The sequence below is a fragment of the Scyliorhinus torazame genome, chromosome 6 (assembly GCF_047496885.1).
Source record: "Scyliorhinus torazame isolate Kashiwa2021f chromosome 6, sScyTor2.1, whole genome shotgun sequence".
NCBI lineage: Eukaryota > Metazoa > Chordata > Chondrichthyes > Carcharhiniformes > Scyliorhinidae > Scyliorhinus > Scyliorhinus torazame.
This window is the reverse complement of record NC_092712.1, coordinates 218,098,700-218,119,229: the sequence shown is the minus strand read 5'-3', so window position 1 is coordinate 218,119,229 and position 20,530 is coordinate 218,098,700. Positions and strand designations below refer to the sequence as shown.

The following is a 20,530-nucleotide window of genomic DNA, read 5'->3' as shown; positions in this document are numbered from 1 at the left end:
GTGGAGGGCCCCGGGAGAAAAAGGCCACGGGTCTGCCCGCTTGGTTGAGAGTGGCCGCCAGAGCCAAATCGGATGCATCGCTCTCGACCTGGAAGGGGAGGGACTCGTCGATTGCATGCATCGTGGCCTTTGCGATATCGAGCTTTGATGCGGCTGAAGGCCTGGCGGGCCTCTGTCAACAGGGGGAAGGTAGTGGACTGGATTAACGGGCGGGCCTTGTCTGCGTACTGGGGAACCCACTGGGCGTAATATGAAAAGAAGTCCAGGCAGCGTTTCAGAGCTTTGGAGCAGTGGGGGGAGGGGAAATTCCATAAGGGGGCGCATGCGTTCGGGGTCGGGGCCTATCACTCCATTGCGCACTACGTATCCCAGGATGGCCAGACGGTTGGTGCTAAAAACGCATTTTTCCTCGTTATAGGTGAGGTTCAGGGCGTTAGCGGTCTGGAGGAATTTGCGGAGGTTGGCGTCGTGGTCCTGCTGGTCATGGCCGCAGATGGTTACATTGTCGAGGTATGGGAACGTGGCCCGCAACCCATGATCAACCATTCGGTCCATCTCCCGTTGGAAGACCGAGACTCCGTTCGTGACGCCGAATGGGACCCTTAAGAAGTGGTGGAGCCGCCCGTCTGCCTCGAAGGCCGTGTACTTGCGGTCACTCGGGCGGATGGGGAGCTGGTGGTATGCAGACTTGAGGTCCACGGTGGAAAAGACCTTGTACTGTGCAATCCGATTGACCATGTCGGATATGCGGGGGAGAGGGTACGCATCGAGCTGCGTGTACCTATTGATGGTCTGACTATAGTCTACGACCATCCTCTGCTTCTCCCCGGTCTTCACAACTACCACCTGGGCTCTCCATGGACTATTGCTGGCCTGGATTATGCCTTCCTTCAGCAGCCGCTGGACTTCAGACCGGATAAAGGTTCGGTCCTGGGCGCTGTACCGTCTGCTGCTAGTGGTGATGGGTTTGCAATCCGGGGTGAGGTTCGCAAACAAGGAAGGCGGTTCAACCTTGAGGGTCGCGAGGCTGCAGATAGTGAGTGGGGGTATTGGGCCGCCGAATTGGAACGCAAGGCTCTGGAGGTTACACTGGAAATCTAACCCCAGGAGAGTGGGAGCGCAGAGTTGGGGAAGGACATAAAGCCTATAATTCTTAAACTCCCTCCCTTGCACCGTTAGGTTCACGATGCCGAACCCTTTGATCTCTACGGAATGGGATCCCGCTGCCAGAAAAATCTTTTGGGTACTCGGACGAATAGAGAGAAAACAGCGTCTTACCGTATCCGGGTGGATAAAACTTTCCGTGCTCCCAGAGTCGATTAGGCATGGCGTCTCGTACCCGTTGACCAGCACCGTTGTCGTTGCCGTTTGGAGGGTCTGGGGCTGCGATTGGTCCAGGGTGACCGAAGCCAGCCTTGGTTGCTGCACCGTGGCGTTTTCTTCCGACCCCGTGGAGCCGTCTATGCTGGGGTCCTTGGCTATCAGCCAAGATGGCGGCGTCCATGGATCGCAGGCGGTCGGGGGTGGACAAAATGGCCACCCCCATGGATTGCACGTGGCCGGGGGTCACAAGATGGCGGCGCCCATCCTCCCCACGTGGTGTCCGGGGCCCAAAATGGCGGCGCCCACGGTCCGCACATGGAGCGCTAGGGGGGTTGAGTCTGCCGTCCCCGTTCTGCCCCGGAGATTGCGGCGAACCCCCGGGACTAGGACACCGCTGCGTAATGCCCCTTTTTGCCGCAGCTTTTACAAGTAGCTGAGCGGGACGGGCAGCGCTGCCGGGGGTGTTTCGCCTGCCCACAAAAATAGCAGCGGGGCCCACCGGGATGGTCTGGTGCTCTAGCCGCGCAGGGGGGGTGGGGGGTGCCGGGGAGTCGGTCGCAACGGGAGTCCACAGAGCCGCCGCGCGGTCGAGGCCGTAGGCGCGGGCATTTTGTGAGGCCACGTCGAGGGAGGCCACAAGGGCCCGTGCCTCTGTGCGTCCTAATGAGTCTCTCTCGAACAGTCTTTGGCGAATTTGAGAAGAAGTCATACCTGCCACAAAAGCATCCCTGATTAGGAGCTCCGTGTGCTCGTTTGCGGTCACCGACGGGCAGTTGCAGTTCCTTCCCAAAATCAAGAGCGCGCTGTAGAACTCGTCGAGCAATTCTCCGGGGATTTGCCGTCTCGTCGCGAGTTGGTGGCGTGCGTAGACCTGGTTTATGGGCCGAATGTAGACTCCTTTCAGCATGGCGAGCACCGTCGGGAAATCCTCCGCATCTTCGATGAGCGTGTAGATCTCCGGGCTCACCCTGGAATGCAGGACCTGCATTTTCTGATCTTCTGTGGTCCAGCCGGGGGCCGTTCAAAGGTAACCTTCGAAGCATGCTAGCCAATGTTAAAACACGGCCGCAGAGTTTGCAGCATGGGGGCTGATTCGCAGACACTCCGGGGCGATCCGGAGCTCCATTGTCTTTTAAGCTTGCTTAATAAATTGTAGCGCAACAATTACTCACTCAGAAGAGAGGAAATCAATCGAGGCTTTATTAAGCAAGACTTGTTCCCCAGCAGCTCAGTTACAGAATGCGGCTGCTGGGAGAACTCCAGCTCTTATACTCCCCCTTCAGGCGGCAGATCCAACCAGGACCCGGGACCTGTCAGCCAATAGCCTCTCGGCTTCACAGGTACCGTACTACCCCTAATACATACCACCACAAGGCTGCACCGGGGAACGAGGATGCCCCCTCTCCCCACTGTTGTTCGCACTGGCCATAGAACCGCTGGCAATTGCGTTGAGAGCCTCAAAGGTCTGGAAGGGACTGGTCCGGGGAGGGGTGGAACACAAAGTCTCGCTATACGCGGATGATCTGCTCTTATACGTGTCGGACCCATTGGAAGGGATGGAAGAAATTATGGGGATTCTGGGGGATTTTGGCCAGTTTTCAGATTACAAATTGACCATGGGGAAAAGCGAGATAGTCGCAATCCAGGCAAGGGGGCAGGAGAGGTGATTGGGGGAACTGCCGTTTAGAGTGGTAGGGGGAAGCTTTCGGTACCTAGGCGTGGGAATGGGAACGGCTGCACAAGCTTAATCTGGCCCAAATAGTAGACCAAATGAAGGAGGATTTTCGGAGGTGTGACGTGCTCCCGTTGTCACTGGCTGGGAGGGTACAGACAGTGAAAAGGACGGCACTCCCGAGATTCCTGTTTGTGTTTCAGTGTCTCCCCATCTTTATTCCTCGGTCCTTTTTTAAACGGGTCAACAAAATGATCTTGGGCTATGTATGGGCGGGTAAGACCCCGCGAGTTAAAAAGGGGATGTTGGAGCGCAGCCAGGGGGAGGGCGGGCTGGCAGTGCCGAACTTTAGTAATTATTACTGGGCGGCGAATACAGCCAGGATTCGGAAGTGGATGGTGGGGGGGGTGTCGGTGTTGGAGTGAGTAGAGGCGGCATCTTGTAAGGGCACTAGTTTGGGGGCGTTGGTAACGGCGTCTCTGCCGTTCCTGCCGGCACGCTACTCCACCAGCCCCGTGTGGTCGCGGCACTGAGAGTCTGGGGGCAATAGAGGAGACATGTTGGAGCAGAGGGAGTATCGGTCTGGTCTCCAATCTGCAATAATCACCGGTTTGCCCCAGGGAGGTTAGATGGAAGGTTCCGGAGGTGGTAGAGAGCAGGGATCGAGAGGATGGGCGATATGTTCATATAGAACATAGAACAATACAGCGCAGTACAGGCCCTTCGGCCCACGATGTTGCACCGAAACAAAAGCCATCTAACCTACACTATGCCATTATCATCCATATGTTTATCCAATAAACTTTTAAATGCCTTCATAGAGGGGAGCTTTCCAGCCTGAGGGAGTTGGAGCAGAAATTTGAATTGGCGGGAGGGAATTAATTTAGGTACCTGCAGGCGCGAGATTTCCTACGCAGGCAGGTCTAGAAAAGGTGGGACCTGTGAGAGAGGAAGACGGCTTTTGCACTACGTTTTTATTTGTATGTACACTGTGTCTTCTGTTACTGTTAGAAAACCATAAATACCTCAATAAAATATTTATTAAAAAAAAGAAAATATGGAAGCCAATTTGCAAAGGCCAAGGGTGAGATCTTCTGGCTGTGGGTTTCCTGGTGTCGTGGGGTGGATTAAACAGGAAATACCATTGACAGCAGCGGGAGCAGACGATTCCACTGCCGGTCAACGGCAGGCTGCCTTGAAACATGCCATGGGGAGCCCAGAAAACCTCACCCCAAAGTTTTACAAACAGCAATGAGATGAATGATCAGTTAATCTGCTTTTAGTAAATGAAGCAGGAATGTAGACCATGATTTTGAGAGAACTCCCTGCTCTTCCCTTCATGAGATCAGTTGGGTATCTCACGAAGCAAGTGGATGAGACCTGCAGCATCCAATGTCTTCTCCTAAAGATAATTTATTGCACAATATAGCTCTTCTCCATTACTGTATTGAAGTGTGAGCCGAGGCCATGTGCTCAAGTTCTGAAGTAGGTGTAAATCATTATTAATACTCAATCAGTGAGTGAACATTTTTCCAATACTTTGTTTCTGGTCAGCAATGCAAATCAGAGACATCTACGAGTATAAGGATCAGACAGACAGAATGTTGTGCACTGGAAAGAATTCTGGCATCACTTAAGGCAACAAAATAAAATCCAATCTCTCTAATTACAGACAGAAACCTTGGATGAGAAGTACTAAACTGAATAACTGCTGTACTTTTAATTCATTCACAAATGGATGCCAGCATACAGCAAAAATAAGAAAGGTAACTAAATCCTCAGTTTTACCACAATATTTGACATAAACAAAATCTGGCAGATAACTACACTTGTGTCACTTAATTCATAACTTTTTAGAATTTTCAAAATGTTTTCTGCAATGTTTAGATTTTTAAACTTTGGACAGTCAAATATTCAATTGAGGCAAACACAATGAGTGATATTAGGCCTGTACTTTGTTCCCCTTAGAACATATTCATGACACAGCTGGCTAATGTGCACCAGGTGGCGTAAATCACAAGTCTGACATTACTACAATTCACAGCCTTTGTTTTGGTTGAATGTTGATTGGTTTAGTATGATAAGTGCATATGAGTAGCAAATAGTAGACCGACATGTGTAAATGTGTGAACTGTTCGTAGACCTGTTTCAGACATGAAAGGCCCAGTGGTTAATAGTTCAGCTATTCAAATGAAATCATAATAGAATTCTTTCAAGCCAAAAACAAAATAGGTTAAATCTCAGTTGTTAGTAATGACCGATAGGTTGAACCTCCAAATGTTTGTCGTGAAGAATTAGTTAAATTATTTTATAACCAACTTCTGTGTAACTCAACTGCACTTTTATTTGTCACCAATCTGATACTAAAAACAGCTTTGGAAATAAACTTTGAACACTTTGGCAGCACAGGTAAATGTTGGCTCAGAGTTTCAAGGACCGGGAGTTCAGGTCATTGAGAAGTTACAATGCTATAGGGCAGTGATGGGCAACCTAAGTTAGTAAATGCGTCACAAATGGCCCTCCTTCATCTCAGTAGGCTGCAAGCTTGATATTCTGGCATGTTCACGAACTATGAACCTTGAATAAGATTGAATACATTTAATTCTGTTGTGTGAGGAAAGATTGAAGCGTTCAGGCCTATACTCTCCAGAGTTTAGAAGAATGAGGGGAGACCTAATTGAGGTATAAGATGCTAAAAGGTATGGATAAAGTAGACGTGGAACTGATGCTTCCTCTTGTGGGCCATTCTAAAACGAAAGGTCATAATCTTAGAATAAGAGGTAGCAAATTTAAAACAGATTTGAGGAAAAACTACTTCTCCCAAAGGGCTGTGAATCTGTGGAATTTGCTACTCCAGAGTACGGCGGATGCAGGGACAGTGAGTAAATTTAAAGAGAAGTTAGATACATTTTTAATTGGTAACGGGTTGAAAGGTTATGGAGAACGGGCAGGACGGTGGAGGTGAGGCCATGATGGGATCAGCCATGATCACATTGAAGGTGTTCAGGCTCAGAAGGCTCAACTGCCAACTCCTGCTCCTAGGTCTTGTGTTCTAGGGAGGAGATGCTCTGGCTGATTTGCAAACCAGCTCTTGGCCTGTAACATTGTAGGTGGCAGATGAAGAACACATCAGCCATGATAGAATGACGGAGCAGCCTCGATGGGCCGATTGGCCCAATTCTGCTCCTATATCTTATGAATACACGCCGAATATTTTGTGATACATTACGGAAAATATTTAATCATTCATATATTAAAAGAACTGTCATCAGCTTCAAACGGTAAAAACAAAAAGAAAATTCACGCTTGATTGGATGCAGAGGGAGGACACAGCCCTTGTAGTCATTGGGCGGAATTTAGCAGGCCATAAAATATCACAAGAGGCCAAAATTGGGATTTGCACCGGCAAGATTTCTAATCGTCATGATCCCAGGCCCTCCTGATGGCAGCATGGTAGCATTATGGACAGCACAATTGCTTCACAGCTCCAAGGTCCCAGGTTCAATTCCGGCTTGGGTCTCTGTCTGTGCGGAGTCTGTATATCCTCCCCGTGTGTGCGTGGGTTTCCTCTGGGTGCTCCGGTTTCCTCCCACAGTCCAAAGATGTGCAGGTTAGGTGGATTGGCCATGATAAATTGCCCTTAGTGTCCAAAATTGCCCTTAGTGTTGGGTGGGGTTACTGGGTTATGGGGATAGGGTGGAAGTGTTGACCTTGGATAGGGTGCTCTTTCCAAGAGCCGGAGCAGACTCGATGGGCCGAATGGCCTCCTTCTGCACTGTAAATTCTATGAAACTTCATGCCCAGGAAGGGCGTGAACCTGCTGTGCATAAATTTGAATGCGTTATAATTTACTTCACGAGGTTAAAGTCGAATCTTCAGACCTCACTGAATCTTCCCGTCCACCAGGCGTCATGTCACATGGACGTGAATTACTACTATTTTTTTAAAACAGAAACCAGGCGCCATGTCCTCCAAGAGGGAAGAAAGAGGCAAGCACCCTTCTCTACCACAGTCATTTTCAAAGTCAGGGTCGCGAGCCGCAGGTGGATCGCGGGCGGGTGTGGGGAGGGTCGGCAGGCCAGCCCGATCGCGGGATGAAGTGCCCAACCACCGTCACCAGTTTTTAAAAGTGCCAGCCGTGACCGGCTTTCAGAATACTGGCCGTCCCATGCATGCCTGTCACCTCAGCAGTGCGCATGCCCAGAGCTCAGCAAGGCAGACCGCCTTCTCCTGACATCAGCGTGCTGACCCAGGGACAGACCCGGGAGGGGAATAGGGGGAGGGGTGGGGCTATCCAGGAGTCCCCCAGGAGTCTTAAGTGCAAAGGCCAGAGAGCACGGAGATCTCCGGATGATGCAGCCTGAGTAAGAAGGGTGCCTATTAGTCTTTACTATCCCTGATGTGTAAAGTAATTCTGCCCTCATACATTCCTGAGACTCATGCTCATCAAATTAATTGGCCCTCATGAGTGAACCCTTAATGGTGTCAGATCCCATATTCCCAAAGTCAAGGAAAGGGATGATAATTCATAGTTCAAGGATAAACTCTTGGGTGCGCAGGATCAAGAGGGACCGTGTCTGCATGTCCCCAGCGCCTGCCATTGAGAATCCATTACCCATCAAAGAGAACGGGTAATGTTGACCCTGCCCATGAGGGATGCGTAACCACTGAAATCACCTGTCAGAACCCAGAATGATGTGGAGAATAAAGGAGGGGACAAGCAGACGGGAGGTTACAGGCGACTCTGAAGGGGCTAGGGCATTGACTGGGACAAGTCAAGCAATGGAGATGAAGAAGCACCAGACATGTGCTTGAGTGGCAGCCACTGGATAAGGTATAGGACTGGCTGCATCCAAGACTGGGAGGACAATGGGTGAGGCGAGGTGCTGACGTTAAGTGGGGAAAACTCCAGCAGCAACAAATGGTGGCACCCAGGGAAGACCCAGCAGCAGGAGACCTGGGGGCCAAAGGGCAGACTCAAGGGCCAGAGGCAGCAGCAGCTGAACAGAGGGGGCACGAAAGCAAAGGAGGAGACTGAGAGTATACAGGACCGTGAGTCCTTCATGGAGCTATGGGTCAACGTGTCTCAGGTGATTCTGCCTCGACAGTGAGACAGTGCAGTACATGTGCCACGTTCTGTCAAACTTGGTCATGTGGAGGTGGAGGGCATCCCCTCACTGTGACCGTGAAGGTCACGGCAGCTCCCAACTTCTGTGCAAAAGGTTCGTTCCATGGCTCCACGTGTGACCTGTATGGCATTCCGCAGTCGTCCGTCCATAAATGCATCCGTGAACTCACTGGTGCACTTTATGCTTTCAATGCTAGGGCTTTGGACTTCATCCATTTCATCCTAGGCCAGGCCCAGCAGGATGAGAGAACTGTGGGATTCGTCACCATAGTTGGTCTGCTGCAGGTGCAGGGGGCAAATCGGCTGCACTCATGTTGCTCTATGTGCCTCATGGCATCAGGAAATCCCATTGATCAACAGGAAGGGGTTCCACTCCCTAATGTCCAGCTGATGTGTGACCACCAAATGAGGTTCATGCACTTGTGTGCACATTTTCCTTCTGCACTGTAAATTTTATGTATGGTAGCTTCATCCTTGGACAATTGCAAATCCCTGGAATATTCGAGAGTCAAACAGGGTTGCAGAGATGGCTTGCTGAGGTCTTGGCTGATGACGCTAGGGTGGAGGCCTAAGGCTGAAGCAAAGGCTTGTGTTTTATCAAGGGTCACGGTGTCACCCAGTCTGTGATTGAGCAATGCATCGATCTCTTTAAGATGCCCTTCCACTGCTTCAACAGGTCTGTTACGGCCCTACAAAGTCCCCAGAGGGTCTCCCGCATCGTGGTGGTCTGCTGCGGCCTACATAACTTGGCATTGCAGCGGAGCAACCACTTTACTGATGAAAACTTGGAGGAGTGGAACGTCTCCTCGGATGAGGAGTAAGGTCAGGAGAGAGTAGAGGAAGAGGCCCAAGAGGAGCCGGAGGATGGAGGACAGGCGGGGTGAGGGCTTGCATGGGATAAAAGGACCAGGGCTGTCCTCATAGCTTTCTCCTTCACACTAAAGCAACACCATGTTGTCTGACAGCTTAAGAAGAAGCCCCACCCCCACCATGATTGTGCTAACCCCTCTGTGACCATGGAAGGAGGATTGCAGTAAACCTCAGTCATCAAGGTGCTGTGATGTGGAGACGCCGGCATTGGACTGGGGTGAGCACAGTAAGAAGTCTTACAACACCAGGTTAAAGTCCAACAGATTTGTTTCGAATCACTAGCTTACGGAGCACTGAGTCACCTGAGGAAGGAGCAGTGCTCCGAAAGTTAGTGATTCGAAACAAACCTGTTGGACTTTAACCTGGTGTTGTAAGACTTCTACCAGGATGCTGGGCCTGGGGAGTCCTTGTGCCTGCTGACCAGAAAATGCAGGAGGTTGATGACGGCTGCAGTGAGGAAAGCTCTGTGATACACCTCAGTTATTGTTTATGTCTGACTCCTGTCTGCCTGTTGCCAGCATGCTGACTCCCCAGCTCATGTGCAAGTGACTTGTAGCCCTATATCACTTTGTTGCACTAGAGGGACATTAGGGGCGAGGGTCCAAGGCTCACTGATTAATACTCGAGCCCTTTCAGGAATTATGTTGTATTCTCTTCGAGTGGGCCTCCCCATTTGTCGGACCTTCGGGCCTGCGAGAAGAGCTGTGTCCTGATGGGATGAAGTGCTATCTCACTGGGAGGAGGGTTAATGACAGCAAGACCTTAAGGTTGTGCATAACAGGAGTTTTTAATGTGGTAACATGTGCATTTGTGACACATGATAAAGGCCCCCAGCTATCTGTTCTTAATTTTGCCCGTGCCCACTCTGTGCCCGACAATTCCTTAGCCTTGTGACATTCCCACTATTTTTTGGTCAGTAATCTAGCTCTTGAACCATCAGAATTAATTATGCAATTGAAAATTTCTCAAACTCTTCCACCTATATAAATAGGCAATAGCAAGAAGTCTATCCTCATTCAAATAGTGATAGGGATGATGTGATAAATTAAATAGAGAAAACACAGCAAGAGAGCAAGGTAGCAATGAGGGAAATGGTGATCAGAGCATGGCAGTAAGGAACAGATAGAAACCAAGAGTACACCAAAAAATAATGCTAAAGTTTGGAGAATGGGAAAAATACATTATTAAAGGCTCTGTATCTGAATGCCGTGAGCATTTGTAGCAAAGCAGATGAATTGGCAACATAAATGGAAATAAACATGTATGATCTGACAGCCATCACAGAAACATGGCTTCAAGATGACAAAGTGCAGGACCTGAATATTTCACAGTATATAACACTATGGAAGAACAGAAAGCTAAGAAAAGGTGGAGGGGTAGCTCTGTAAATTAAGAATGACATTGGTACAATAGTGAGAGAGATGACCCCCGTTCTAGAGGTCAGGATATGGAATCAGTTTAAGTGGAGATGAGAAATAGTAAATGGAAAAAGTCGCTTGTGGAGGTGGTTTATACGCCCCCTAGCAATAACCACATTGTTGGATTGGGGATACAAGAAGAAATAATGAGGGCTTGTGAAGAAAGTACAGTGACAATCATGGGTGATAATAATCTACATACAGATTGGATGAATAAGATTGGCAAAGGTGACCTAGATGATGAGTCCGTAAGAGTGTTTTCAGGAAAGTTTCTCAGAGCAACATGTTCTAGAGCCAACTAGAGAGCAGGCTGCACTGGTTCTGGTCCTGTGCAATGAGACAGGATTAATTATTGACCTCATAGTGAAGGTACTCCTAAGTAGCAGATTAATATGATTGATGTTCACATTCAGATTGAGGGGGAGGAGAGTGGATCAAAGACTAGTGTTTTAAACTTAAATAAGAGCAATTGTGAGAGCAAGAAAAATAGGAGCTGGCTCAAGTGAACTGGGAAATTAGGTTAAGGGTTGGCTCAGTAGAGATGCTCTGGCAGACATTTCAGGAGAACTTTCAGAATAGATACATTCCAGTGAGAAAGAAAGACTCTAAGGGACGGATGCACTAATAGTGGCTAACTAAGGAAGTTGAGGGTAGTATCAGATTGAAAGAAAAAGTGTATAGTTCCACAAAGGTGATTGGCAGTTGAAAATGAAAAAATGAAAATTGCTTATTGTCACAAGTAGGCTTCAAATGAAGTTACTGTGAAAAGCCCCTAGTCGCCACATTCCAGTGCCTGTTCGGGGAGGCTGGTACGGGAATTGAACCTGCACTGCTGGCTTGCCTTGGTGTGCTTTAAAAGCCAGCTATTTATCCCAGTGTGCTAAACCAGCCCCTCCAGTTTAGAAGATTGGACAGGATATAAAGAACAGCAAAGAATGACTAAAAGATTAATAAGGAGGAAGAAATTGAAAGCTAGCTAGAAATATAAAAATAGATAGTAAGGGTTTCTACAGGCATTTGAAGGAAAAGAGTAAGCAAACTCTCTCATCGAGAGAGTTCAGGGAATTAATAATGGAAAATAAGGAAATGGCAGATGTCTTTAATAGATATTTTGCATTTGTCTTCATTATAGAGGATACAAGTGGCATCCCAGAAATAATTGTGGATCAGGAGGTGAAAGTAAAGGAGGAACTTAAACCAAGCACCAGGAAAAGAGTATTGAGAAAATTATTAGAACTAAAGGCTGACACATCATTGGTTTTTGATGGACTTCATCCTGGAGTCTGAAAAGAAAGGGCTGCTGGGATAATAGATGTGTTGGTTTAAATTTTCCAAAATTTCCTAAATTCTGGAATGGTCGCATCAGATTGGAAAATAGTAAATGTGACTCTACAATTTAAAGAAAAGCAGGAAACTACAGGCCACTTGGTTTAATATCCGTCATAGGGAAAATGCTGGAATATATTATTAAGGAGGATATAGTAGGGCACTTAGAAATTCACAATGCAGTCAGGCAGAGTCAACATGGATTTGCGAAAGGGAAATCATGTTTGGCTAATCTATTGAAGTTTTTTGAGGAACAAAGAACAAAGAAATGTACAGCACAGGAACAGGCCCTTCGGCCCTCCAAGCCCGTGCCGACCATACTGCCCGACTAAACTACAATCTTCTACACTTCCTGGGTCCGTATCCTTCTATTCCCATCCTATTCATATATTTGTCAAGATGCCCCTTAAATGTCCCCATCGTCCCTGCTTCCACTACCTCCTCCGGTAGCGAGTTCCAGGTACCCACTACCCTCTGCGTAAAAAACTTGCCTCGTACATCTACTCTAAACCTTGCCCCTCTCACCTTAAACCTATGCCCCCTAGTAATTGACCCCTCTACCTTGGGGAAAAGCCTCTGACTATCCACTCTGTCTATGCCCCTCATAATTTTGTATACCTCTATCAGGTCGCCCCTCAACCTCCTTCGTTCCAGTGAGAACAAACCGAGTTTATTCAACCGCTCCTCATAGCTTATGCCCTCCATACCAGGCAACATTCTGGTAAATCTCTTCTGCACCCTCTCTAAAGCCTCCACATCCTTCTGGTAGTGTGGCGACCAGAATTGAACACTATACTCCAAGTGTATAACTCCAAGTTATACTCCAAGAAGTAACAAGGAAACGTGGATAAAGGGGAACCAGTGGATGTTCTGTACTTAGATTTCCAGAAGACATTTGACAAGGTTCCACATCAAAGGTTACTACGCAAAATAATAGCTCATGGTGTAGGGGATAAACATATTAGCATGGATATAGGATTGGTTAGCTAATAGGAAAAAGAAAATAGGCATAAACGGGTAATTTTCCAGTTGGCAAGATGTGACAAGTGGAGTGTCATAGGGATCCGTTTCTGGTTCTCCACTATTTATAATTCATATCAATGACTTTGATGAAAGGATGAAATGTATGGTTGCTAAATTTGCTAATGGTACAAAGATAAGTAGTTGTGAATGGGATGCAAGGAATCAACTGATACCTGGGATTGGGGGTTTTCTTATGAGGAAAGGTTGGAGAGCTCGGCCTGCATCTATTGGAGTTTAGAAGATTGAGAGGTGATCTTATGGAGATATATGAGATTCTGAGGAGACTTGACAGGATGGAGTTGAAATGGTGTTTCCCCTTGTGAGAGAGACTAGAACTAGGGGATACAGTCCCTCCCATTTAAGATAGCAATGAGGAGAATATTTTTCACTCAGGGTTGTGAGGCTTTGAAAATCTCTTCTCCAGAGAGGAGTGGAGACAGAGTTACTGAATACTTTTAAGGCAAAAGTATACAAATGATTGACTAACAGGGGAGTAAAAGGTTATCAGGGGCTAGGCAGAATGTGAAGTTGAGGCCATCATCAGATCAGCCATGGTCTTATTGAGTTGTCGAGCAGATTCAAGGGCCCGAGTGGCCTACTTCTGCTCCTAATTTGTATGCTAAGATGTATGTTTAGACTTCAAGAGGTAGTATCAGTGATGTAAATGATCGCAAACCAGCAGAACAAAGATATTCAAGATATTTTTACTTCTCCACGAGCTAGTGAATCCACTTACATTGTAGCTAAGCCCACAGGAAGTTGACACCTTAACCAGATTGTAATTTAAGATGTCTCCAATCCCACGGTATGGAGCTGGTGCTCTGGGTACAAACAAACAGTTATAACCTTTGTTGTACTGTAAATCTGCTGGTCTCTCTCCTCCTTCACAGCCCTGCTCCCCCTTGTAGTCCCGCTCCCTCTCTCAGCCCCTTAAAGCTGTCACTCGGGTGCGCATGTCTCAGGCTAATGCGCTGACATTCACCTTCCCACTGCTCATTTATCCTGTAATCACATGCTGTTTCTCTCCATATCTGCTGCTGATAGGTTCACTAGTATGCAAGCATTGGAGAATGCTACCTGTGATCGAAGAGCAGCACCTCACAGACTCTGTCACTTCCATTTATCGGGGTGACTTCTGGGATTGGTCGCCCCCGCCATTCAATTTTCTGGGGCATTTTTGGGGGGGGGTGATTTCTCCCACTGCCCTTGTGTATTTTGAACTTTGGTTACCCGGAGGAACTTCTGCGGCGAGGTCCCTGGGCTGAGATGATTAGCCTTCAAAAAACAAAACCATCTTTCTATATACTAGCTATCAGTCCAATCAGTGAAGGGTTTTTCCCCCTGATTTCCTCTGACTTTCAACTGATATTCTAATTAAATATTGTAATATTATGAATATGTGTGTAATATAAATACTAATTTTGCTTCTTAAATGTTTTTCTTTATAAAATATAATGCCCATGTTAAAAAACAAATATGAACACAACTAAAAATGTACATCAGTGCTCATATACATTGAAGAGTGCACTACTGCAATTCTCCATCAGCAACTTAACGCGTTCAACATGTACACTGAAGAGTGCACGACTGCAATTCCACATCAGCCACTTAACAAGTTCAACATGTACACTGAAGAGTGCACTACTGCAATTCCCCATCAGCAACTTAACAAGTTCAACATGTACACTGAAGAGTGCACTACTGCAATTCCCCATCAGCAACTTAACATGTTCAACATGATTTTTATTTTACAATAATAATATTTATTAGTGTCACAAGTAGGTTTACATTACCACTGCAATGAAGTTACTGTGTAAAGCCCCTAGTCACCACACTCCAGCACCTGTTCGGGTACACAGAGGGATGATTCAGAATGTCCAATTCACTTAACAAGCATGCCTTTCGGGACTTGTGGAGGAAACCAGAACACGCGGAGCAAACCCACGCAAACACGGGGAGAACATGTAGACACCACACAGATAGTAAGCCAAGCCGGGAATCAAACCTGGGAGCCTGGCGCTATGAAGCAATAGTGCTGACCACTGTGCTACCATTCATATTCAATGTGAATAATAGTGCATTTAGTCCAATAGTATCTGCTTACCTTGTTAACAACATAAATGACATCGCCACGTTTAAAAGTCAGTTCGTCGGACCTATCTCCTGAACAATCCCACAATCCTTGGTAGTAATTGATGTAGTCAGTGGCTTTCTCTGCTTTTTAAAAAGATAAACAAAATATAATTATTCAATAATTAATTCAAAATGCCTGTAGCAAAGGATTAAAATATAAGTACTTTAGCATTTTGACCCAGATAGCACTTTGGCATGACAAAACTACAAAGTAAACAGTAGGAAATAAACTGTAGCCACAACTATAAGTGCATTAAAGAGATGTTCAGCCTGTTATGGAAGGGTTTCTGTGGTATGGCAAAACTATTTTGAAAAAATAGGCAATTGATCATATTGTCTCAGTGACTATTAAGCCCATTTTTATGTATTATAAGCTATTTCAACTGTGATGCATCATTGGCCCTGATTTTGTTGCAATGATAGTACTGGCAGTAAATGCCTAAGTTGGAGCCTTGCCTCCTCCATGCTTTTTATTACCTCTGAATTGATTATCCCAAAGCACTCCGGGCTGGTCTGTCACCTTCTATCCTATGTAAACCTGAGGTCATTCAAAACTCTGCTGCCCGGATTAATAAATTAAACTTTTTTTAAAGTTTGCCAATTAAGAGGCAATTTAGCGTGGCCAATCCAGCTACTCTGGACATCTTTGGGTTGTGGGGGTGAGATCCACGCAGACAAGGAGAAAATGTGCAAACTCCACACGGACAGTGATCGAACCCGGGCTCGGCACGGTGCATTGCACCATCATGCTGCCCTGCTGTCCATGTTCTAACCTAAACCGAATTTCTGTGCTGGTGGACATATGCTGACTCCCTATTAAGCAACACCCCAATTTCAAACTTATTATTTTTGTTTTCAAATCCCTTGCCTCTCCCTGTCTCTGCACTCTACTCCAGCCCCACAATCCTTTGGGATACCTATGCTCTTCAGCATCCCTGATTTTAATCATTCCACCACCACTGGACATCAGCTGCATAGGCCCCAAGCTCTAGAGTGCCCTCCCTGAAACACTCCTCTTTTAAGGCATTACTTAAAACTCAACTCTTTGGCCAAGCTTTTGGTCTATCCTAATATCTCCTTATGTGGTCTATCCTAATATCTCCTTATTATGTCTATCGTGTTTCATAAAGTGGCCTTGAAGTGCTTCGGGATGTTTTAAAGTGTCATATAAATACAAGTTGCTGTTCTGATCCCTGGACCGACAATGAAAAATTTTTGCCACGATTTGTTGGGAAAATAATTTGATATGCCTCAAGTAAATATTGTGATATATTAGGAGCAGCACTGCCAATATCTTATATATATCCAAAGGTCCAATACAGAATGGAACAAGGGTGAAACAGTGATAGCACTACTGCCTCAGAGTTCCAGGGAGCCAGGTCCAACCTCAACTTGGGTTACTGTCTGTGTGGAGTTTTCACGTTCTCCCAGTGCCTGTGTGGGTTTCCTCCCACAGTCCAAAGATGTGCAGGTTAGGTGGATAGACAGTGCCAGTGCAGACTCGACACGCAGAATGGCCTCTCAGGAAGAGAGTCGAGTCAGGTAGTGGAAGAAGAGAGTCGAGTCGGTCAGGTAGTGCAGGAAGAGAGTAGAGTCGGTCAGGTAGTGGGGGAAGAGAGTCGAGTCGGGTTGCGGAGAAAGAGAGTCGTGTTGGGTAGTGGAGAAAGAGAGCGGGTCAGTTAGTGGAGGAAGACAGTCGGGTCAAGTAGTGGAGGAAGAGAGTAGAGTCGGGTCAGATTGTGGAGGAAGAGAGTAGAGGCGGTTGGGAAGAGAGTCGAATCAGGTTGGGGAGAGAGAGACAGTTGGGTCAGGTAATGGAGGATGAGAGTCGGGACGGGACAGGAAATGGAGGAAGAGATTAGAGTCAGTCAGTTGTGAAGGAAGAGAGTAGAGTCGGTCAGGTAGTGGAGGAAGAGAGAAGAGTCGGTCAGGTAGTGGAGGAAGAGAGTAGAGTCAATCAGGTAGTGGAGGAAGAGAGTAGAGTCGGTCAGCTAGTGGAGGAAGAGATTGGAGTCGGGTCAGGTAGTGGAGGAAGTGAGTTGAGTTGGGTAGTAAAGGAAGAGAGTAGAGTCGTGTCAGGTAGTGGAGGAAGAGAGTCGAGTCGGGTCAGGTCATGGAGGAAGAGAGTCGGGTCGGGTAGTGGAGGAAGACAGTTGAGTTGGGTAGTGGAGGAAGTGAGTCGAGTCGGGTAGAGGAGGAAAAGAGTCGAGTCGGGTAGTGGAGGAAGAGAGTCGAGTCGGGTAGTGGAGGAAGAAAGTCGGTTTGGGTAGTGGAGGAAGAGAGTCGAGTCGGGTAGTGGAGGAAGAGAGTCGAGTCGGGTAGTGGAGGAAGAAAGTCGGCTTGGGTAGTGGAGGAAGAGAGTCGAGTTGGGTAGTGGAGGAAGAGAGTCGAGTCGGGTAGAGGAGGAAAAGAGTCGAGTCAGGTAGAGGAGGAAAAGAGTCGAGTCAGGTAGTGGAGAAAGAGAGTCGAGCCGGGTCGAGGAGGAAAAGAGACGAGTCGGGTAATGGAGGAAGAGAGTCGAGTCGGGTAGTGGAGGAAGAGAGTCGAGTCGGGTCAGGTCGTGGAGGAAGAGAATAGAGTTGGGTCGTGGAGGAAGAGAGTAGAGTCTGGTCAGGTAGTGGAGGAAGAGAAGAAAGTCAGGTAGTGGAGGAAGACAGCAGAGTCGGGTAAGGTAGTGGAGGAAGAGAGTAGAGTTGGTCAGGTAGTGGAGGAAGAGAGTCGAATCAGGTAGTGGAGGAAGAGAGTAGAATCGGGTCAGGTAGTGGAAGAAGAGAGTAGGGTCCGGTCCGGTAGTGGAGGAAGAGAGTAGAGTCGAGTTGGGTAGTGGAGGAAGAGAGTGGAGTCGGGTAGTGGAGGAAAAGAGTGGAGTCGGGTAGTAGAGAAAGAGAGTCGAGTTTGGTAGTGCAGGAAGAGAGTCGGGATGGTAGTGGAGGAAGTGAGTCGAGTCGGGTAGTGGAGAAAGAGAGTCGAGTCGGGTAGTGGAGAAAGAGAATCTAGTTGGGTAGTGCAGGAAGAGAGTAGAGTCGATCAGGTAGTGGAGGAAGAGAGCAGAGTCGGTCAGGTAGTGGAGGAAGAGAGTCGAGTCGGATAGTGGAGAAAGAGAGTCGGGTTGGGTAGTGGAGGAAGAGAGCCGAGTCGGGAAGAGGAGGAAAAGACTCGAGTCGGGTAGTGGAGGAAGAGAGTTGAGTCGGGTAGTGGAGGAAGAGAGTCGGGTTGGGTAGTGGAGGAAGAGAGTCAAGTCAGGTAGTGGAGGAAGAGAGTCGAGTCGGTCAGGTAGTGCAGGAAGAGTCGAGTCGGTCAGGTAGTGGAGGAAGAGAGTCGTGTCGGATAGTGGAGAAAGAGAGTCAAGTCAGGTAGTGGAGGAAGAGAGTCGAGTCGGGTAGAGGAGGAAAAGACTCGGGTCGGGTAGTGGAGGAAGAGAGTTGAGTCGGGTAGTGGAGGAAGAGAGTCGGGTTGGGTAGTGGAGGAAGAGAGTCAAGTCAGGTAGTGGAGGAAGCGAGTCGAGTCGGTTAGCTAGTGGAGGAAGAGATTGGAGTCGGGTCAGGTAGTGGAGGAGGTGAGTTGAGTTGGGTAGTAAAGGAAGAGAGTAGAGTCGTGTCAGGTAGTGGAGGAAGAGAGTCGAGTCGGGTCAGGTCCTGGAGGAAGAGAGTCGGGTCAGGTAGTGGAGGAAGAGAGTCGAGTTGGGTAGTGGAGGAAGAGAGTGGAGTCGGGTAGTGGAGGAAAAGAGTGGAGTCGGGTAGTAGAGAAAGAGAGTCGAGTTTGGTAGTGCAGGAAGAGAGTCGGGATGGTAGTGGAGGAAGTGAGTCGAGTCGGGTAGTGGAGAAAGAGAGTCGAGTCGGGTAGTGGAGAAAGAGAATCTAGTTGGGTAGTGCAGGAAGAGAGTAGAGTCGATCAGGTAGTGGAGGAAGAGAGCAGAGTCGGTCAGGTAGTGGAGGAAGAGAGTCGAGTCGGATAGTGGAGAAAGAGAGTCGGGTTGGGTAGTGGAGGAAGAGAACCGAGTCGGGAAGAGGAGGAAAAGACTCGAGTCGGGTAGTGGAGGAAGAGAGTTGAGTCGGGTAGTGGAGGAAGAGAGTCGGGTTGGGTAGTGGAGGAAGAGAGTCAAGTCAGGTAGTGGAGGAAGAGAGTCGAGTCGGTCAGGTAGTGCAGGAAGAGAGTCGAGTCGGTCAGGTAGTGGAGGAAGAGAGTCGTGTCGGATAGTGGAGAAAGAGAGTCAAGTCAGGTAGTGGAGGAAGAGAGTCGAGTCGGGTAGAGGAGGAAAAGACTCGGGTCGGGTAGTGGAGGAAGAGAGTTGAGTCGGGTAGTGGAGGAAGAGAGTCGGGTTGGGTAGTGGAGGAAGAGAGTCAAGTCAGGTAGTGGAGGAAGAGAGTCGAGTCGGTTAGCTAGTGGAGGAAGAGATTGGAGTTGGGTCAGGTAGTGGAGGAAGTGAGTTGAGTTGGGTAGTAAAGGAAGAGAGTAGAGTCGTGTCAGGTAGTGGAGGAAGAGAGTCGAGTCGGGTCAGGTCCTGGAGGAAGAGAGTCGGGTCAGGTAGTGGAGGAAGAGAGTTGAGTTGGGTAGTGGAGAATGAGAGTCGGGTTGGGTAGTGGAGGAAGAGAGTCGAGTCGGGTAGAGGAGGAAAAGACTCGAGTCGGGTAGTGGAGGAAGAGAGTTTAGTCGGGTAGTGGAGGAAGAGAGTCGGGTTGGGTAGTGGAGGAAGAGAGTCGAGTCGGGTCAGGTCGTGGAGGAAGAGAGTCGGGTCAGGTAGTGGAGGAAGAGAGTCTAGTTGGGTAGTGGAGGAAGTGAGTCGAGTCGGGTCAGGTTGTGGAGGAAAAGAGTTGAGTCGGGTCAGGTCGTGGATGAAGAGAGTAGAGTCGGTCGGGTCGTGGATGAAGAGAGTAGAGTCGGTCGGGTCGTGGATGAAGAGAGTAGAGTCGGATAGTGGAGAAAGAGAGTCGATTCAGGGAGTGGAGGAAGAGAATCGAGTTGGGTAGTGGAGGAAGAGAATGGAGTTGGGTAGTGGAGGAAGAGAGTTGAGTCGGGTAGTGGAGAAAGAGAGTCGGGTTGGGTAGTGGAGAAAGAGAGCCGGGTCAGGTAGTGGAGGAAGAGTGTAGAGTTGGGTCAGGTAGTGGAGGAAGAGGGTAGAGTCGAGTCAGGTAGTGGAAGAGTCGGGTTAGATAGTGGAAGAGTCGGGTCAGGTAGTGGAGGAATAGAGTCGAGTTGGGTAGTGAAGGAAGAGAGTAGAGTCGGTCAGGTAGTGGAAGAAGAGAGTAGGGTCCGGTCCGGTAGTGGAGGAAGAGAGTAGAGTCGAGTTGGGTAGTGGAGGAGGAGAGTCGAGTCGGGTAGTGGAGGAAAAGAGTTGAGTCGGGTAGCAGAGAAAGAGAGTTGAGTCTGGGTGTGCAGGAAGAGAGTCGGGATGGTAGCGGAGGAAGTGAGTCGAGTCGGGTAGTGGAGAAAGAGAATCTAGATGGGTAGTGCAGGAAGAGAGTAGAGTCGGTCAGGTAGTGGAGGAAGAGAGAAGAGTCGGTCAGGTAGTGCAGGAAGAGAGTAGAGTCGGTCAGGTAGTGGAGGAAGAGAGTCATGTTCGATAGTGGAGAAAGAGAGTCGGGTTGGGTAGTGGAGGAAGAGAGTCGGGTAGAGGAGGAAAAGGCTCGAGTCGGGTAG

The 20,530-nt window shown here is 48.2% G+C and overlaps 2 protein-coding genes across 11 annotated transcripts in view; both read right to left on the bottom strand.

Moving 5' to 3' along the window:
• skap2 (src kinase associated phosphoprotein 2) overlaps positions 1–20,530 on the bottom strand; it is a 1,200,731-nt gene that overhangs the window by 1,086,740 nt on the left and 93,461 nt on the right. The window lies entirely within an intron of this gene.
• Positions 1–20,530, bottom strand: part of LOC140425295 (src kinase-associated phosphoprotein 2-like) — a 173,081-nt gene that overhangs the window by 114,600 nt on the left and 37,951 nt on the right. For 2 of the 4 annotated variants that reach the window (XM_072509429.1, XM_072509426.1), the window contains exon 2: positions 14,865–14,977. In XM_072509429.1, coding sequence (XP_072365530.1) covers positions 14,865–14,887 — 23 coding nt within the window. In that variant the 5' untranslated portion in view covers positions 14,888–14,977. The remainder of the gene's footprint in view (positions 1–14,864; positions 14,978–20,530) is intronic. The other 2 variants (XM_072509430.1, XM_072509427.1) reach the window with 1 other exon arrangement.